This window comes from Nerophis lumbriciformis, linkage group LG12 (genome assembly GCF_033978685.3).
Source record: "Nerophis lumbriciformis linkage group LG12, RoL_Nlum_v2.1, whole genome shotgun sequence".
NCBI classification, from domain to species: domain Eukaryota; kingdom Metazoa; phylum Chordata; class Actinopteri; order Syngnathiformes; family Syngnathidae; genus Nerophis; species Nerophis lumbriciformis.
The window spans coordinates 6,224,092-6,238,519 of NC_084559.2; the positions used below are offsets into that span (position 1 = coordinate 6,224,092).

At 39.6% G+C, this 14,428-nt stretch overlaps 1 protein-coding gene across 2 annotated transcripts; it reads right to left on the reverse strand.

Moving 5' to 3' along the window:
- Positions 1-13,878, reverse strand: LOC140679247 (serine/threonine-protein phosphatase PP1-gamma catalytic subunit A). Of its 2 annotated transcripts, none has more exons than XM_072914258.1 (8): positions 13,816-13,878; positions 13,530-13,594; positions 13,196-13,327; positions 8,458-8,688; positions 8,142-8,246; positions 5,447-5,670; positions 2,926-3,060; positions 1-608 (listed from the first exon to the last, which is right to left on the reverse strand). In XM_072914258.1, exons 2-8 carry the CDS (start codon positions 13,582-13,584, stop codon positions 519-521), a joined length of 972 nt encoding a protein of 323 aa, XP_072770359.1. In that variant the 5' UTR covers positions 13,585-13,594; positions 13,816-13,878; the 3' UTR covers positions 1-518. The 2 variants fall into 2 exon arrangements, with proteins under 2 accessions (XP_072770359.1, XP_072770360.1); XM_072914259.1 differs by having other exon boundaries at positions 13,810-13,868.
- Between the last annotated feature and the right edge of the window lie 550 nt (positions 13,879-14,428).

Below are 14,428 nucleotides of genomic sequence, written 5' to 3' on the forward strand. Positions count from 1 at the left end.
TTAAATACACTCAAAGTTTATTAGAAAGATTTAAACATTACAAGAGTGCTCCTTTCTTCATATAATTTAGTACAACACAGGCTTAAAAATATGAAGAGGTGAATGAGTCTGTACTAAACTTGAAGTAGTTATAGTCGACTGGTGTTTGTGATGATCGCCGTTGTTTCTGGCTATTAACACAGCCTTTACTGACAGTGAAGAAATAAAACAATGAAAAACATTACATGACAAAAGAAACTGCTTGAACTGTGCACCGCTTTAAACAAGGCATTCCTGTGCATAAGTAGCATTATTGTTACATTTGTCCTGATTCAACAGTCATGTGGCAAAGTCTAGCTGCAAAATGGAGTGCAAAACACCTGAGGTTTTCATGGTGACATACAAATTCACCCCTGTGGAGGACAACTCAATATTTTGCTTTCCTAAGGTGAGAGTGGAAATCTTTTCAGTACTGGCAACATTTAAAGGTTAACCAATCCCTCAAACGAAGGGGACAACAGAAGAACAACAAAATCCTTTTATTTCTTTGCTTGCTTGGTGACCATATTGCGAGGGGGAGTGACGGGACGGCTGCCGTTGGGCTTCTTCTTCTCGGCTGGTTTCAAAATCTACAAGTTCAATATACAAAAGTTATACAATTAATGTCATAATCATTTAGCACGGTCTGCAAAATAGTTGTTTAATGTATCCTTTTTTATTAGCAGCAAGTAAGGAGAGATGTTGGTGAAGACAGCTTGGTCTGTATCTCTGTTCACAAACTTCACAAAGTGAATGCAGTATGCTGTCAGTACTCAGATGTTGCACTCAAAACATCCAAAATGGGTAATGTGCAGTGACAGACAATAGTCGCCATTTTGGCTACATAGCAGAAAAAGAGGAACCAACTAGAGTGGTTGCAATTCCCCTTTTAAAAAGGAGAGAATAAAAATAGAAAGGTCAATATTGGAATCGTAACGTCTAGGGAGTGCGCAATGACAGTATTGGATTTGGGCCAGCACTACACTGTCACACACGTAGGAACTAAGTACTTATTAAAGTGTACTGAAGGAAGTATTCCATTTGAGGCACAGTTATGTGCAATGTTTGTAAACAAACGGTATAGAAAAACTTGGGCAAAATTTAGGCTTAACTTTTTGTCAAACACCAAATCATATGAAAAGTAGAGCATAAAAAAATCCAAGGTACCGCTGGGCTTCCATCAGTGCACTTCAATATACAGTATGGGTGTAACGGTACACACAAATTTCGGTTCGGTACATACCTCGTTTTAGAGGTCACGGTTCGGTTCGTTTTCGGTACAGTTAGAAAACAACAAAATATAAATTTTTTTGGTTATTTATTTACCAAATATGTAAACAATGGCTTTATCCTTTTAACATTGGGAACACTATAATAATTCTGCCCACGTTAATCAACATTAAACTGCCTCAAGTTGTTGCTCAGATTAAATAAAATGACAAAACTTTTCTTCTACATATAAAAAGTGCAACATTAAACAGTTTCAAGTCAACTCATCATGCTTAATTTATTACAGCATTTGGGAAGCCTGCAGTTGATTTTTATTATGTAAATGTTATATTTTTATCAACATGTGATAGCAGGGACCCTGCCATTCAAAACTAGGCTGTTCCATTACTAATGATTAATGTAACTATAGCTGAAAAAATAGTACATTAGCAATAGGAGAGACTATTCATCCCTGAACACCATGGAGTTCATGTAGGCTTTATGATGCAGTTACATTATTATATCAACTATCAGAGACAGAAACTTTGCATTTAACATACTGTCCGTTTTTGCTGCTTCAACACAGCTCAATCAACACAGAAAAAGGTAAAGTGAAATAACAGACAGGGCTTTGCTGTCCGTAACACACACACCGCAAAATGAGCTAACGTTACGCTAAAAGCGAATTAGCCTTCACCTCAAGCCAGGACTGCGAGCGAGCTGAAGCTACCGTTTATGTTTCTAGAACGTCAACAGGTTCATAGTGATGTTACTCGTAGTTGACTGGGAGGTGTTTATTATCATTTGGGGAGAGTCCGCTGCCTGATGCTTACCTGCTAAACACCTACCTGCTCATCATGACGCTGGAGCAATGACTACATGCGCTCTGAATACGCACTGCTGATTGGCTGTTACCGCTCTGAATACGCACTGCTGATTGGCTGTTACCGCTGAGTGTGTAACCAATGAGATGGTTGTGTGGGTGGGACAATGCTGCGTGCTGCAGAGTACTGACAGAGACAGGCAGAACGAAGCGGAGCAGCTCGTTAAGACTTTAGCTTAGGAGGCTACATAATATGTTCGTGTGGAAACTCGTTCGGTACACCTCCGAACCGAACAAATACACGTACCGCTACACCCCTAGTACTGAAGGAAGTATTCCATTTGAGGCACAGTTATGTGCAATGTTTTTTAAACAGACGGTATAGAAAAACCTGGGCAAAATTTAGGCTTAACTTTTTGTCAAACACCAAATCATATGAAAAGTAGGGCATAAAAAATCCAAGGTACCGCTGGGCTTCCATCAGTGCACTTCCATATACAGTCTACACTGTACTCGTAATGGTTTAGTGCTGTTATCTATCGATAATCGATTACTTGCCCACTTCTTATTTACTTTACCCATTTCCAAAATAAGAACACACAGGATCAAACAAAGGTTTATGAGAAAAATGCTACCAAAAAATCTTCTTTTAAGTTTGGTAGTCCTTCCCGCCTTCATTACGTAGCCAATGGTAAGTGTTGAGGTTAGTGTACAGTACTGTGCACTCACAAGTTTGTGTCTTTTGACTTCCTGGTAGTGACAGCGCACTGCATTTTGCAGTATTTCCTACTTAGGTGTGAACAAATACACTCAAAAGACTTCACTTCTGCTGCAACTGAATCCATATTTTCTAAAAAATAATAAAGGTCCCTCACCTGAAAAGAGCACATGAGGGTTTCATCCACACTCATCATGGCACCGGCGTTGTCAAACTCCCCACAATAATTGGGCGCAGAGAAAAGAGTCACAAGCTGCCTTTTTGCAAAAAACTCATAGCCGTCCTCAACAACCTGTGTAAGAGAACATATCAAATTAGGGCTGGTAGATTAAAGCAAAAATATATAATCACAAATATTTTGATTGATATTGTAATGCTGATTAATTATATTATTATTAATTAATTATTTTTTTAAATTTTAATTTAAACAGTTAAAAAGACAAATTAATAACGAATAAACCACAACAAGTAAAATAGCAATAACACATTTAAATAACAATAGCAATATTAAAAAACAATAAAATTAGTTTTTTTCAGTTTTTTTACCTTTTACACTTATTTTGACGAGTAAAGAAAGGACTTAAAGCTGAAAAAAAAGAAAAAGAAAAAACTGTGGCCGCAAATCCCAAGTTGCAGCTATTCTCCTGTTGGTACGTTAATGTTACATCAATGATGTCGTTCACAACAACATAAGCAGATGAGATGTGTTGTGGGTTTATGGATTCTTCTTGCTAGCTTTAGCTTTGTAGTTTAGCCGCTGTTTCAAGTGAATGTCTCAACATTGTTTAAGTTCAGGACGTGTTTCGGGGCTGAATGAGCGTTCCTGGATGTATTATTTTCCCCAAACAAATTTTACTTCTCCTCACAACGACAGCAATTTAGTCACATCTATGTCAATTTCCCTGATATTGTTTTGTGTTTATCAGTGGATTTGTCTGACTGGCCAAATCTGTGACGGAAATCATATGCCTTACTTTTTTAGTTGAGTCCAGTGATCATGAATTATCACTGTATCAAAAACAAAAAAGTACCCATATTTTTCGGACTATAAGTCGCAGTTTTTTTTCATAGTTTGGCCGAGGGTGCGACTTATACTCAGGAGCGACTTATCTGAGAAATTATTAACACGTTACCGTAAAATATCAAATAATATTATTTAGCTCATTCACGTAAGAGACTATAGACGTATAAGATTTCATGGGATTTAGCGATTAGGAGTGACAGATAGTTTGGTAAACGTATAGCATGTTCTATATGTTATAGTTATTTGAATGACTCTTACCATAATATGTTACGTTAACATACCAGGCACGTTCTCAGTTGGTTATTTATGCCTCATATAACGTACACTTATTCAGCCTGTTGTTCACTATTCTTTATTTATTTTAAATTGCCTTTCAAATGTCTATTCTTGGTGTTGGCTTTTATCAAATACATTTCCCCCAAAAATGCGACTTATACTCCAGTGCGACTTATACGTTTTTTTTCCTTCTTTATTATGCATTTTCGGCCGGTGCGACTTATACTCCGGAGCGACTTATACTAAAATGCGGTATGTAAAGCAGAAAAAAGAAGTCCCACAAAAATCCGAGGTGCAAATGGTGAACCACAAATAGGTGAGGTCCACTATAGATGCCAAAACCCATACAAGACCTTCAAACTTATCTGAGCAATAAAATTAGATGACAAGAGTTATGGTTTATGAACAAGGACATAAGAATATAAAAGCTACAACTTATTAAGTCCTTACCCGTCCTTCTAGGACAGAAATATATTCAGTTCATAGAATTTGAAATCCCACATTTGAGAAGAAAGCGACTAATACTCCGAAAAATACGGTAGTAACCATTAGGGGTGGGAATCTTTGGGGACCTCACGATTCGATTATGATTAAGGAGCTACGATTCGATTAAAAATCTGTTACTGATGGATCTCTAATTTATGTACCGGTATTATGCAGTTTTACATTTCTTTTCATTTCACTAAATAAGCGTTTATCACTTGAAACTTAAAAAAACCTATTTATTTTTATTAAGAAACAGTAAAATTAATTCCCACATTTATGAAATGAATGAAAATGTGTGCAAAACTGGAACATAAGTGCCCAATAGTAAAGGAGCTGGTCGGATGTCTCAGTGAGGCGGCTCGCTGCAGTCAGACAAATTTTAGAACTGTCTGCATTACTTTATTTACAATAAATACATAGATTATCGATGTTTACTAATTGACTTTATAATTGTCCATGTCTGAATTGCATGCATCTAAAAATCAACCACCTCGAGTAACCATGGTGAGATCCCAAACTTCTAGTAGACGTTGTCTTTTTTTAACTCATACGCTCACTCATCTGTTTCACCGTTACAAGCTCCGGAATTTGCATGCATGTTGCGCAGCCCATTGATTATTTTTTTAGATTATATTTTCATGATCGTGAGAAGCCACAATTGAAATTTAAATCAAAACTCGATTAATTGTCCAGCCCTATCAACTGAGATATGACCTTTGAATATACAAAATACTGAAAGCATTTAGCGAGCAGAGCAGGCTCTGGTGTTTAAAGAACTAAAAGTTTGTTATATCTGCAATGTTGAAGCAGATGAAGGGTGACTGTTACAAAGTGAATGTCAGCACAGGGCAAATCCCATCTGTATTTTACTAAAATAGGTGACTCCCATTACCTGATGGGCACGGCAGATCAGATCCAGATCATGCTTGTGCAAAAACTTGGCAACCACCTCTGAGCCAAAAGTAAACGAGACACCTCGGTCATTCTCGCCCCAACCCAAAACATCTTTGTCAGGATCAGACCAGAGCAAATCACAGAGCAGCCCCTGGTCTGGTACGTCAGTGGGTCGCATGATGCGTCTGATTTGCTCCATGGACTGAAGGTCAGGTGAAAGTCCTGTGCAAAATAGCAAACAAGTACAAATAAACACTCTGATGTTGACGGTGCAGACATTTGGTTGACGCAAAGCAAATGAACATGGTTGACGTCATCAGCGTGACTACTTAGGAACATTTGTTCTGAAAACAAATTGCAGGAAATTGCTAGCATTAACAAGGTGTCCATTATTGTCAGCCCTTTAAGGCGATTAAACATCTTTCTGATTAACACTTTCAACAGAGCAAGAACAAAATTAAATTTTCATTATTTCTTGTCACAGCAGTGAAGTCAACAAAAGTAGCATTACAGTGGAATCTGTTAAGTCGACAGAACATTTGTAACCCAAGTTTTATTTCCATAAAAAAAATCAGAAATATTTATGTAGTGCAATTTCCTCGTTTACTCTGTATAAATAACAGCAACACAATTATCGTTTAGTTACACAGCGTCAGTGACAGTCTGTTCAGTGCAATGTAAGCTTCAAAATAAAAGCATGGTATTATTAAAGGGGAACATTATCACCAGACCTATGTAAGCGTCAATATATACCTTGATGTTGCAGAAAAAAGACCATATTTTTTTAACCGATTTCCGAACTCTAAATGGGTGAATTTTGGCGAATTAAACGCCTTTCTATTATTTGCTCTCGGAGCGATGACGTCACATCGGGAAGCAATCCGCCATTTTCTCAAACACATTACAAACACTGAGTCAAATCAGCTCTGTTATTTTCCGTTTTTTCGACTGTTTTCCGTACCTTGGAGACATCATGCCTCGTTGGTGTGTTGTCGGAGGGTGTAACAACACGAACAGGGACGGATTCAAGTTGCACCAGTGGCCCAAAGATGCGAAAGTGGCAAGAAATTAGACGTTTGTTCCGCACACTTTACCGACGAAAGCTATGCTACGACAGAGATGGCAAGAATGTGTGGATATCCTGCGACACTCAAAGCAGATGCATTTCCAACGATAAAGTCAAAGAAATCTGCCACCGGACCCCCATTGAATCTGCCGGAGTGTGTGAGCAATTCAGGGACAAAGGACCTCGGTAGCACGGCAAGCAATGGCGGCAGTTTGTTCCCGCAGACGAGCGAGCTAAACCCCCTGGATGTCTTGGCTCACACCGTCCCTTATGCCACCGAAGATGATCAAGAGAAGAATATCGACCCTAGCTTCCCTGGCCTGCTGACATCAACTCCAAAACTGGACAAACCAGCTTTCAGAAAAAGAGTGCGGATGAGGGTATGTCTACAGAATATATTAATTGATGAAAATTGGGCTGTCTGCCCTCTCAAAGTGCATGTTGTTGCCAAATGTATTTCATATGCTGTAAACCTAGTTCATAATTGTTAGTTTCCTTTAATGCCAAACAAACACCTACCAAATTTGGTTAGAAGGCGATCGCCGAATTCGTCCTCGCTTTCTCCCGTGTCGCTTTCGTCGGTTTCGCTTGCATACGGTTCAAACCGATATTGCTCAATAGCTTCAGTTTCTTCTTCAATTTCGTTTTCGCTACCCGCCTCCACACTACAACCATCCGTTTCAATACATGCGTAATCTGTTGAATCGCTTAAGCCGCTGAAATCCGAGTCTGAATCCGAGCTAATGTCGCTATAGCTTTCTGTTCTATGCGCCATGTTTGTTTGTGTTGGCATCACTATGTGACGTCACAGGAAAATGGACGGGTGTATATAACGATGGTTAAAATCAGGCATTTTGAAGCTTTTTTTTTTAGGGATATTGCGTGATGGGTAAAATTTTGAAAAAAACTTCGAAAAATAAAATAAGCTACTGGGAACTGATTTTTAATGGTTTTAACCCTTCTGAAATTGTGATAATGTTCCCCTTTAACCTGGATTATTCTACAACAGCAACTAACTAAATGCATCGAATATATTTTTTTGTTTTGTTTTTGTTAACCACAGTAAGAAAGGTTTGTGCATGTACAAAATATTTATCATTGCCATTGTAGTCATGACTTAAACAAAATTACTGCAGCAGCTCTGTTAAATATCTATCCCAGCTGCACTCGGGCAGAAGGCCAGGTACAAGTCGCCATTTGAAAAAATTAACACATACGGAGGAAAACCATGTCAACAAACTGTAGTAGGTTCTAAAATTCTTCATCATCAACAATTTCTGGATGTCTTTGGCCTATGTCAAAGGTAAACGTGCACACAATAGCTCATTTAGATTAGGCCAACAACCGCTTTGGGCGACCAGAGTCAGCCGGTCCGATTGAAGTCACCATAAGCAGGTTTCACTGTACTTTGCTTCTCTAGAGTTTCGCCAGATGCTTACATTCCGAAAACTACTCACATTTTCAGAACAGACCCCTTGCATGTTATTGCTTGTGACATTTGTACTTGTTTGAAATGTCACCAACAATTATTTTTATTTAAAAGAACTCCACTTCATCATCTGCAACACGCTCTAGTTCATCAGGTTTGTACTTTAAATATTTACTTTAGGCTCTGACAGCAACATACCTCCGTGACAGCAAAATATCTTTTCATCCACAATCGCCGCAATTGGGAGGCAGTTAAAACAGTCAGTAAAAGTCTTCCAGAGTTTGATGTTGTACCTTCTTTTACCTGCAACATTAAAATGAAAACAATTCCAATAAATCATTCACTTAAAGCAGTAACACAAGTAGGTCATTCTACTGAGACTGACAAAACAATTAACAGCGGTACCTCAGTTTTCATTTTTTCAGTATCTTTTCATTTTAATCCAAAACCAAATCGTACAAAGTTTGGGCGTACGAAAACCGAGGCACCACTGTAAATTTGTTAACTTACTTACACTCATCATAAAAACCATATATTCTGTTGATTGATGCACACTCGTGGTTTCCCCTCAACAGGAAGAAGTTCTCTGGGTATTTAATTTTGTAGGCAAGCAAAAGACAGATGGTTTCCAGAGATTGCTTGCCCCTGTCCACGTAGTCTCCCAAAAACAAGTAGTTGCTCTCTGGAGGGAAGCCCCCATATTCAAACAGTCTCAGCAGATCGTAATATTGCCCATGGATGTCACCTGAAAAAGACAAATAATGAGAGCTCATTCTTCTGGGGTTATATTCATCTATTTTGAGAGGAAAGGAAAGAAGGGATGCTTATTCAATGTGTGTACACCAACACATTGTATTAGGGATGCAACGGTTTAAAAATCTCACAGTACAATATTATCATGGAATTAAGGCCATGTTGAGGCCAAAATGTTCTAATCATACAACAAATGTGTATCTTTAAAGGGCAAGATGTTGTGCAGCAACATCCACTGTTTCCAGCAAACATTAAAAAAAAAAAAACTTACAGTTGCGTGTCTTTAAAGGGACAATGTAAACATTCAGTGTAGCAAGTGTAAAACAAAAACGTTCAGTTTAATGTCTTTCAAATTTTACTTTCTGAGAAGCAGTGTCTTTTACCTATTCGGAGTTTATCAGTGAATTCTCAGAGTTCTTTGCTGATCTAGTGACGCACGCCGACAATATAATCATAAAGGGGCACTTTAGTATCCATATGAATACCCCATCGGACCCTCCGTGCGTGGCGCTCCAGACTACAATTGATAGCTGTGGTCTTACACAAATAATAAATGAACCCACGCATCGCAACGGTACGATAGATCTAGTGCTTGTCAGGGGCGTAACCACCTCCAAAGTTATGATACTCCCGTATACTAAAGTAATGTCCGATCATTACCTTATACAATTCGAAGTTCTGACTCATTGTCAACAAGCTAATAATAATAATAATAACTGCTATAACAGCCGCAACATTAATGCTGCCACAACGATGACTCTTGCTGGCCTACTGCCTTCGGTAATGGCACCATTCCCAAATTATGTCGGCTCTATTGATAACCTCACTAACAACTTTAACCATTGATAGTATAGCACCACTTAAGCTAAAAAGGGCCCCTAAAAGGCGTACCCCATGGTTTACAGAAGAAACTAGAGCTCATAAATGATCATGTAGAAAGCTGGAACGCAAATGGCGCGCGACTAAACTTGAAGTTTTCCATCAAGCATGGAGTGATAGTTTAATAACTTATAAACGCATGCTTACCTTAGCTAAAGCTAAATATTACTCAAATCTCATCCGCCTCAACAAAAACGATCCTAAATTTTTGTTTAGTACAGTAGCATCACCCCACATCTGCGGTCCTCTCCAAGGTTTCTCATAGTCATTCACATTGACATCCCACTGGGTTGTGAGTTTTTCCTTGCCCTTTTGTGGGCTCTGAACCGGGGATGTCGTCATGGCTTGTGCAGTCCTTTGAGACACTTGTGATTTAGGGCTATACAAATAAACATTGATTGATTGATTTATGTTGACATTGAATAATTTTGGTCCGAGTATTGATCCCTGAGGTACGCCACAAGATATTTTTAGCTCTGTGGAAGTGTGTTCGCCTATCTTCACGTATTGCTTCCTGTTGGTTAAGTAGCTTCTTACTCAGTTCAATACCAATTGAACAATCTTGGGAAATGTATTTGCTTTTACAAACCTTGTTTCCATATGAGTTGGGAAATTGTGTTAGATGTAAATATAAACGGAATACAATGATTTGCAAATCATTTTCAACCCATATTCAGTTGAATATGGGTTGACAACGTATTTGATGTTCAAACTGATAAACATTTTTTTTTTTTGCAAATAATCATTAACTTTAGAATTTGATGCCAGCAACACGTGACAAAGAAGTTGGGAAAGGTGGGAATAAATACTGATAAAGTTGAGGAATGCTCATCAAACACTTATTTGGAACATCCCACAGGTGAACAGGCAAATTGGGAACAGGTGGGTGCCATGATTGGGTATAAAAGTAGATTCCATGAAATGCTCAGTCATTCACAAACAAGGATGGGGCGAGGGTCACCACTTTGTCAACAAATGCGTGAGCAAATTCTTGAACAGTTTAAGAAAAACCTTTCTCAACCAGCTATTGCAAGGAATTTAGGCATTTCACCATCTACGGTCCGTAATATCATCAAAGGGTTCAGAGAATCTGGAGAAATCACTGCACGTAAGCAGCTAAGCCCGTCACCTTCGATCCCTCAGGCTGTTTCATAGGCATCCGTCCGTCAGTAGTGACGATGGGTTGCGCCTGGGGGAGTTCATTCTCAATGATTCCTCCCACCGTCGAAGCTGGCGCCAATCGGGTGGAACTTAAGACTGCCAGCTTCCGTGTTGTTTCCTCCCTTTAGGGGGGAGGCTGGAGTGACCTCTCCGTGGCGCAAGCCTGGGCAGAAAGTACGGAGATCTTGGGTTGCCCAGACATCAAGATCCCCCTCTCGGCCGTGACGATGTGGCCCAGAGGAAAGCAAGGCAATACATCTGGCATCGGCTTGGCTGCAGGAGCTGCCGGCAGGGGGTCAGCAATGACACCCAGCCGCCTCAGGGGCTCCACTCCTGAATTTCTGTCTGGGTTTACTCCCATAGCCTTTCCTTCTCCCAAAGGTACCACAAGGCAGCGGGTGGGGGGGGGCAGGCTGTACTGCATCAACAAGCGACATCAGTGTGTAAAGGATATCACCACATGGGCTAAGGAACACTTCAGAAACCCACTGTCAGTAACTACAGTAGGTCGCTACATCTGTAAGTGCAAGTTAAAACTCTCCTATGCAAGGCGAAAACCGTTTATCAACAACACCCAGAAACGCCGCCGGCTTGGCTGGGCCTGAGCTCATCTAAGATGGACTAATACAAAGTGGAAAAGTGTTCTGTGGTCTGACGAGTCCACATTTCAAATTGTTTTTGGAAACTGTGGACGTCGTGTCCTCCGGACTAAAGAGGAAAAGAACCATCCGGATTGTTATAGGCGCAAAGTTGAAAAGCCAGCATCTGTGATGGTATGGGGGTGTATTAGTGCCCAACACATGGGTAACTTACACATTTGTGAAGGCGCCATTAATGCTGAAAGGTACATACAGGTTTTGGAGCAACATATGTTGCCATCCAAGCAACGTTACCATGGACGCCCCTGCTTATTTCAGCAAGCCAATGCGAAGCCACGTGTTACATCAACGTGGCTTCATAGTAAAAGAGTGCGGGTACTAGACTGGCCTGCCTGTAGTCCAGACCGGTCTCCCATTGAAAATGTGTGGCGCATTATGAAGCCTAAAATACCACAACGGAGACCCCCGGACTGTTGAACAACAAGCAAGAATGGGAAAGAATTCCACCTGAGAAAATTATGTGCGTCCCAAAGTCACCAACCTTGGCGTCACTATAGACAACGATTTTAAACTTGACAAACAAGTCAATGGCGTTTTAAAATCGTGTTTTTATCATCTTCGTCTTTTAGCAAAGGTAAAACCGTTTTTATCTTTTAACCTTAATGAACAAGTCGTGCATGCTTTTATTTCAAGTCGCCTGGACTACTGCAATGCACTTTATGCTGGCATTAGCCAAAAAGCTCTCTCTCGGTTGCAGTTAGTCCAGAACGTGGCAGCACGACTTTTAACAGGGGCCAGGAGACGCCAGCATATAACCCCAATCCTTGAGAGTTTGCACTGGCTCCCTGTTCATTTTAGAATTGATTTTAAAACCTTGCTGTTTGTTTTTAAAGCTTTACATGGACTGGCACCTCAGTATATCTCGGACCTCATCCAAACTTACAATCCTGCGCGCGCTCTGAGGTCCGAGGGCCAGCTCCAGCTCGTGGTGCCCAAGACGAGACTTAAAACCAGGGGAGACAGGGCCTTCTCTGTGGTCGGCCCTAAGCTCTGGAACACTCTGCCCCTCCATGTTCGAACTGCTCCCACAGTGGAGTGTTTTAAGTCTCGTCTTAAGACCCACTTTTATTCTTTGGCTTTTAACACTACGTGAGTTGTGTGGTCCTCTGTTGTCCTCTGTGTTTTAAAATGTTGATTTCTATTTACTTTTTTTATTGGTTTTACCCTTTAAAATTGTTTTTAATCATATTTATTTTATATTGTTTTTAATTGTGTTTAATATTGTTGTGCAGCACTTTGGAAACATTTTGTTGTTTAAATGTGCTATATAAATAAAGTGGAAGTGGAAGTGAGAAGCTTAAAAAATGTGTCTCCTCAGTTCCCAAACGTTTACTGAGTGTTGTTAAAAGGAAAGGCCATGTAACACAGTGGTGAACATGCTCTTTCCCAACTGCTTTGGCACGTGTTGCAGCCATGAAATTCTAAGTTAATTATTATTTGCAAAAAAAAAAGAAAAGTTTATGAGTTTGAACATCAAATATCTTGTCTTTGTAGAGCATTCAATTAAATATGGGTTGAAAATGATTTGCAAATCATTGTATTCCGTTTATATTTACATCTAACACAATTTCCCAACTCATATGGAAACGGGGTTTGTACATTTAATTATTACTTAAATGATTTTTGACCTGTTGTGGTATGACTGCTGTTGTTCTGTTGTATTGTCTTGTTGTAATTATTATTGTGACTTTGTTAGTGCCGCCCTCTTTGTCAGGTCGCTCTTGAGAAAGAAGATTTTAATCTCAATGATTCTTTACCTGGTTAAATAAAAAGGAAATTGATTAAAGGGGGGAATCTTACCGCATATTTTGAGGGGGGCTTCCAGCTCCAGAAGAATGGGCTGACTCAGGAATATCTCCCTGGATTTCAGACACAAACCACGAATCTCATTCTCCTGCAACTGGACATTCTTCCCAGGTTTAGCTCCTCTTACTGGAACACACACACACAAAAAAAATTAATAAGTGCCCTTGTGGGCATAAGAACAACTAAAAAGTGAAATATGGAGGCTGTTATTATACAGATGTTACGGCTCTTTCAACTCTTCACAAACACACGCTAACGCTAGCCAGCGCAAGCTAACATCGCCTCGCAAGTCGTCTACATTCGGACACAAATCGAGCATTTGACTTACCTTCTAAGAGACGCTGGATTATGCTGTCTATATTGAGTTTGTCCACGTCGGCCATTGTGCTGTTCCTGTAGAAAAAGAAATACGATTATTCGAATCTAGGTCTCGGCGTTCAGCTAGCCCGCTAGCAGTTAGCACCCCGACGTTAGTTACGTCACTTTTTTTTTTGGTTGCGGGAAAAATATGTTGGTAGGAGCCGGTTAATACGTAGCCACGCTGGTAGATATTTCACACCAAGCGTTAGCTTCGACTCGGAAAGGGTGAGTAAATAAACAATAGTTACTCGCACACGCTAGACGACGGTAACAGAGCGTCCTTCTCTCCTTTTCTCTGCCGCACCTTGGCCCAAACTCCTGATGGGTCGTTCGCGAACAATCCAGCTCTTTAAGTGACTAACAGTAGCCGGGTATTTGAGGTAAACGACTCTCCCCCGCCCCCATCTTCGTTTTTCTGCTAAAGCCGCACCGGGTGGTCCATTAGTCATTTTACACTCATTTTGCTAAGAAAAGCAAAAATCACCAAAGTCGAAGAAATAGTTGAATAATATACGGAGATGCGTCAAAAGAATCGCTCCCTTGTAAAAGAGCCGAAGTTCCCATCACTTTTCAAGTCTGGCAGCGGTTTTCACTGCTGCCCCCTGTCTCACATCAATTTACATATATCAATATGATATTAATACATATGCATATTTTAATAAATATACAAAAACAAATGTGATATACAAATAAATAAATAATTTGTATAAATAAACGCGTATTTGTAAATATATTTTTGAGATTTGAAAATATATAAAAAAAATTTTTATAAATATAAAAATGTGACATACAAATAAATCAATAATTAGTACAAATAAACATGTATTTGTAAATATATTTTTGAGATTTGTATTGAATTTGCATATG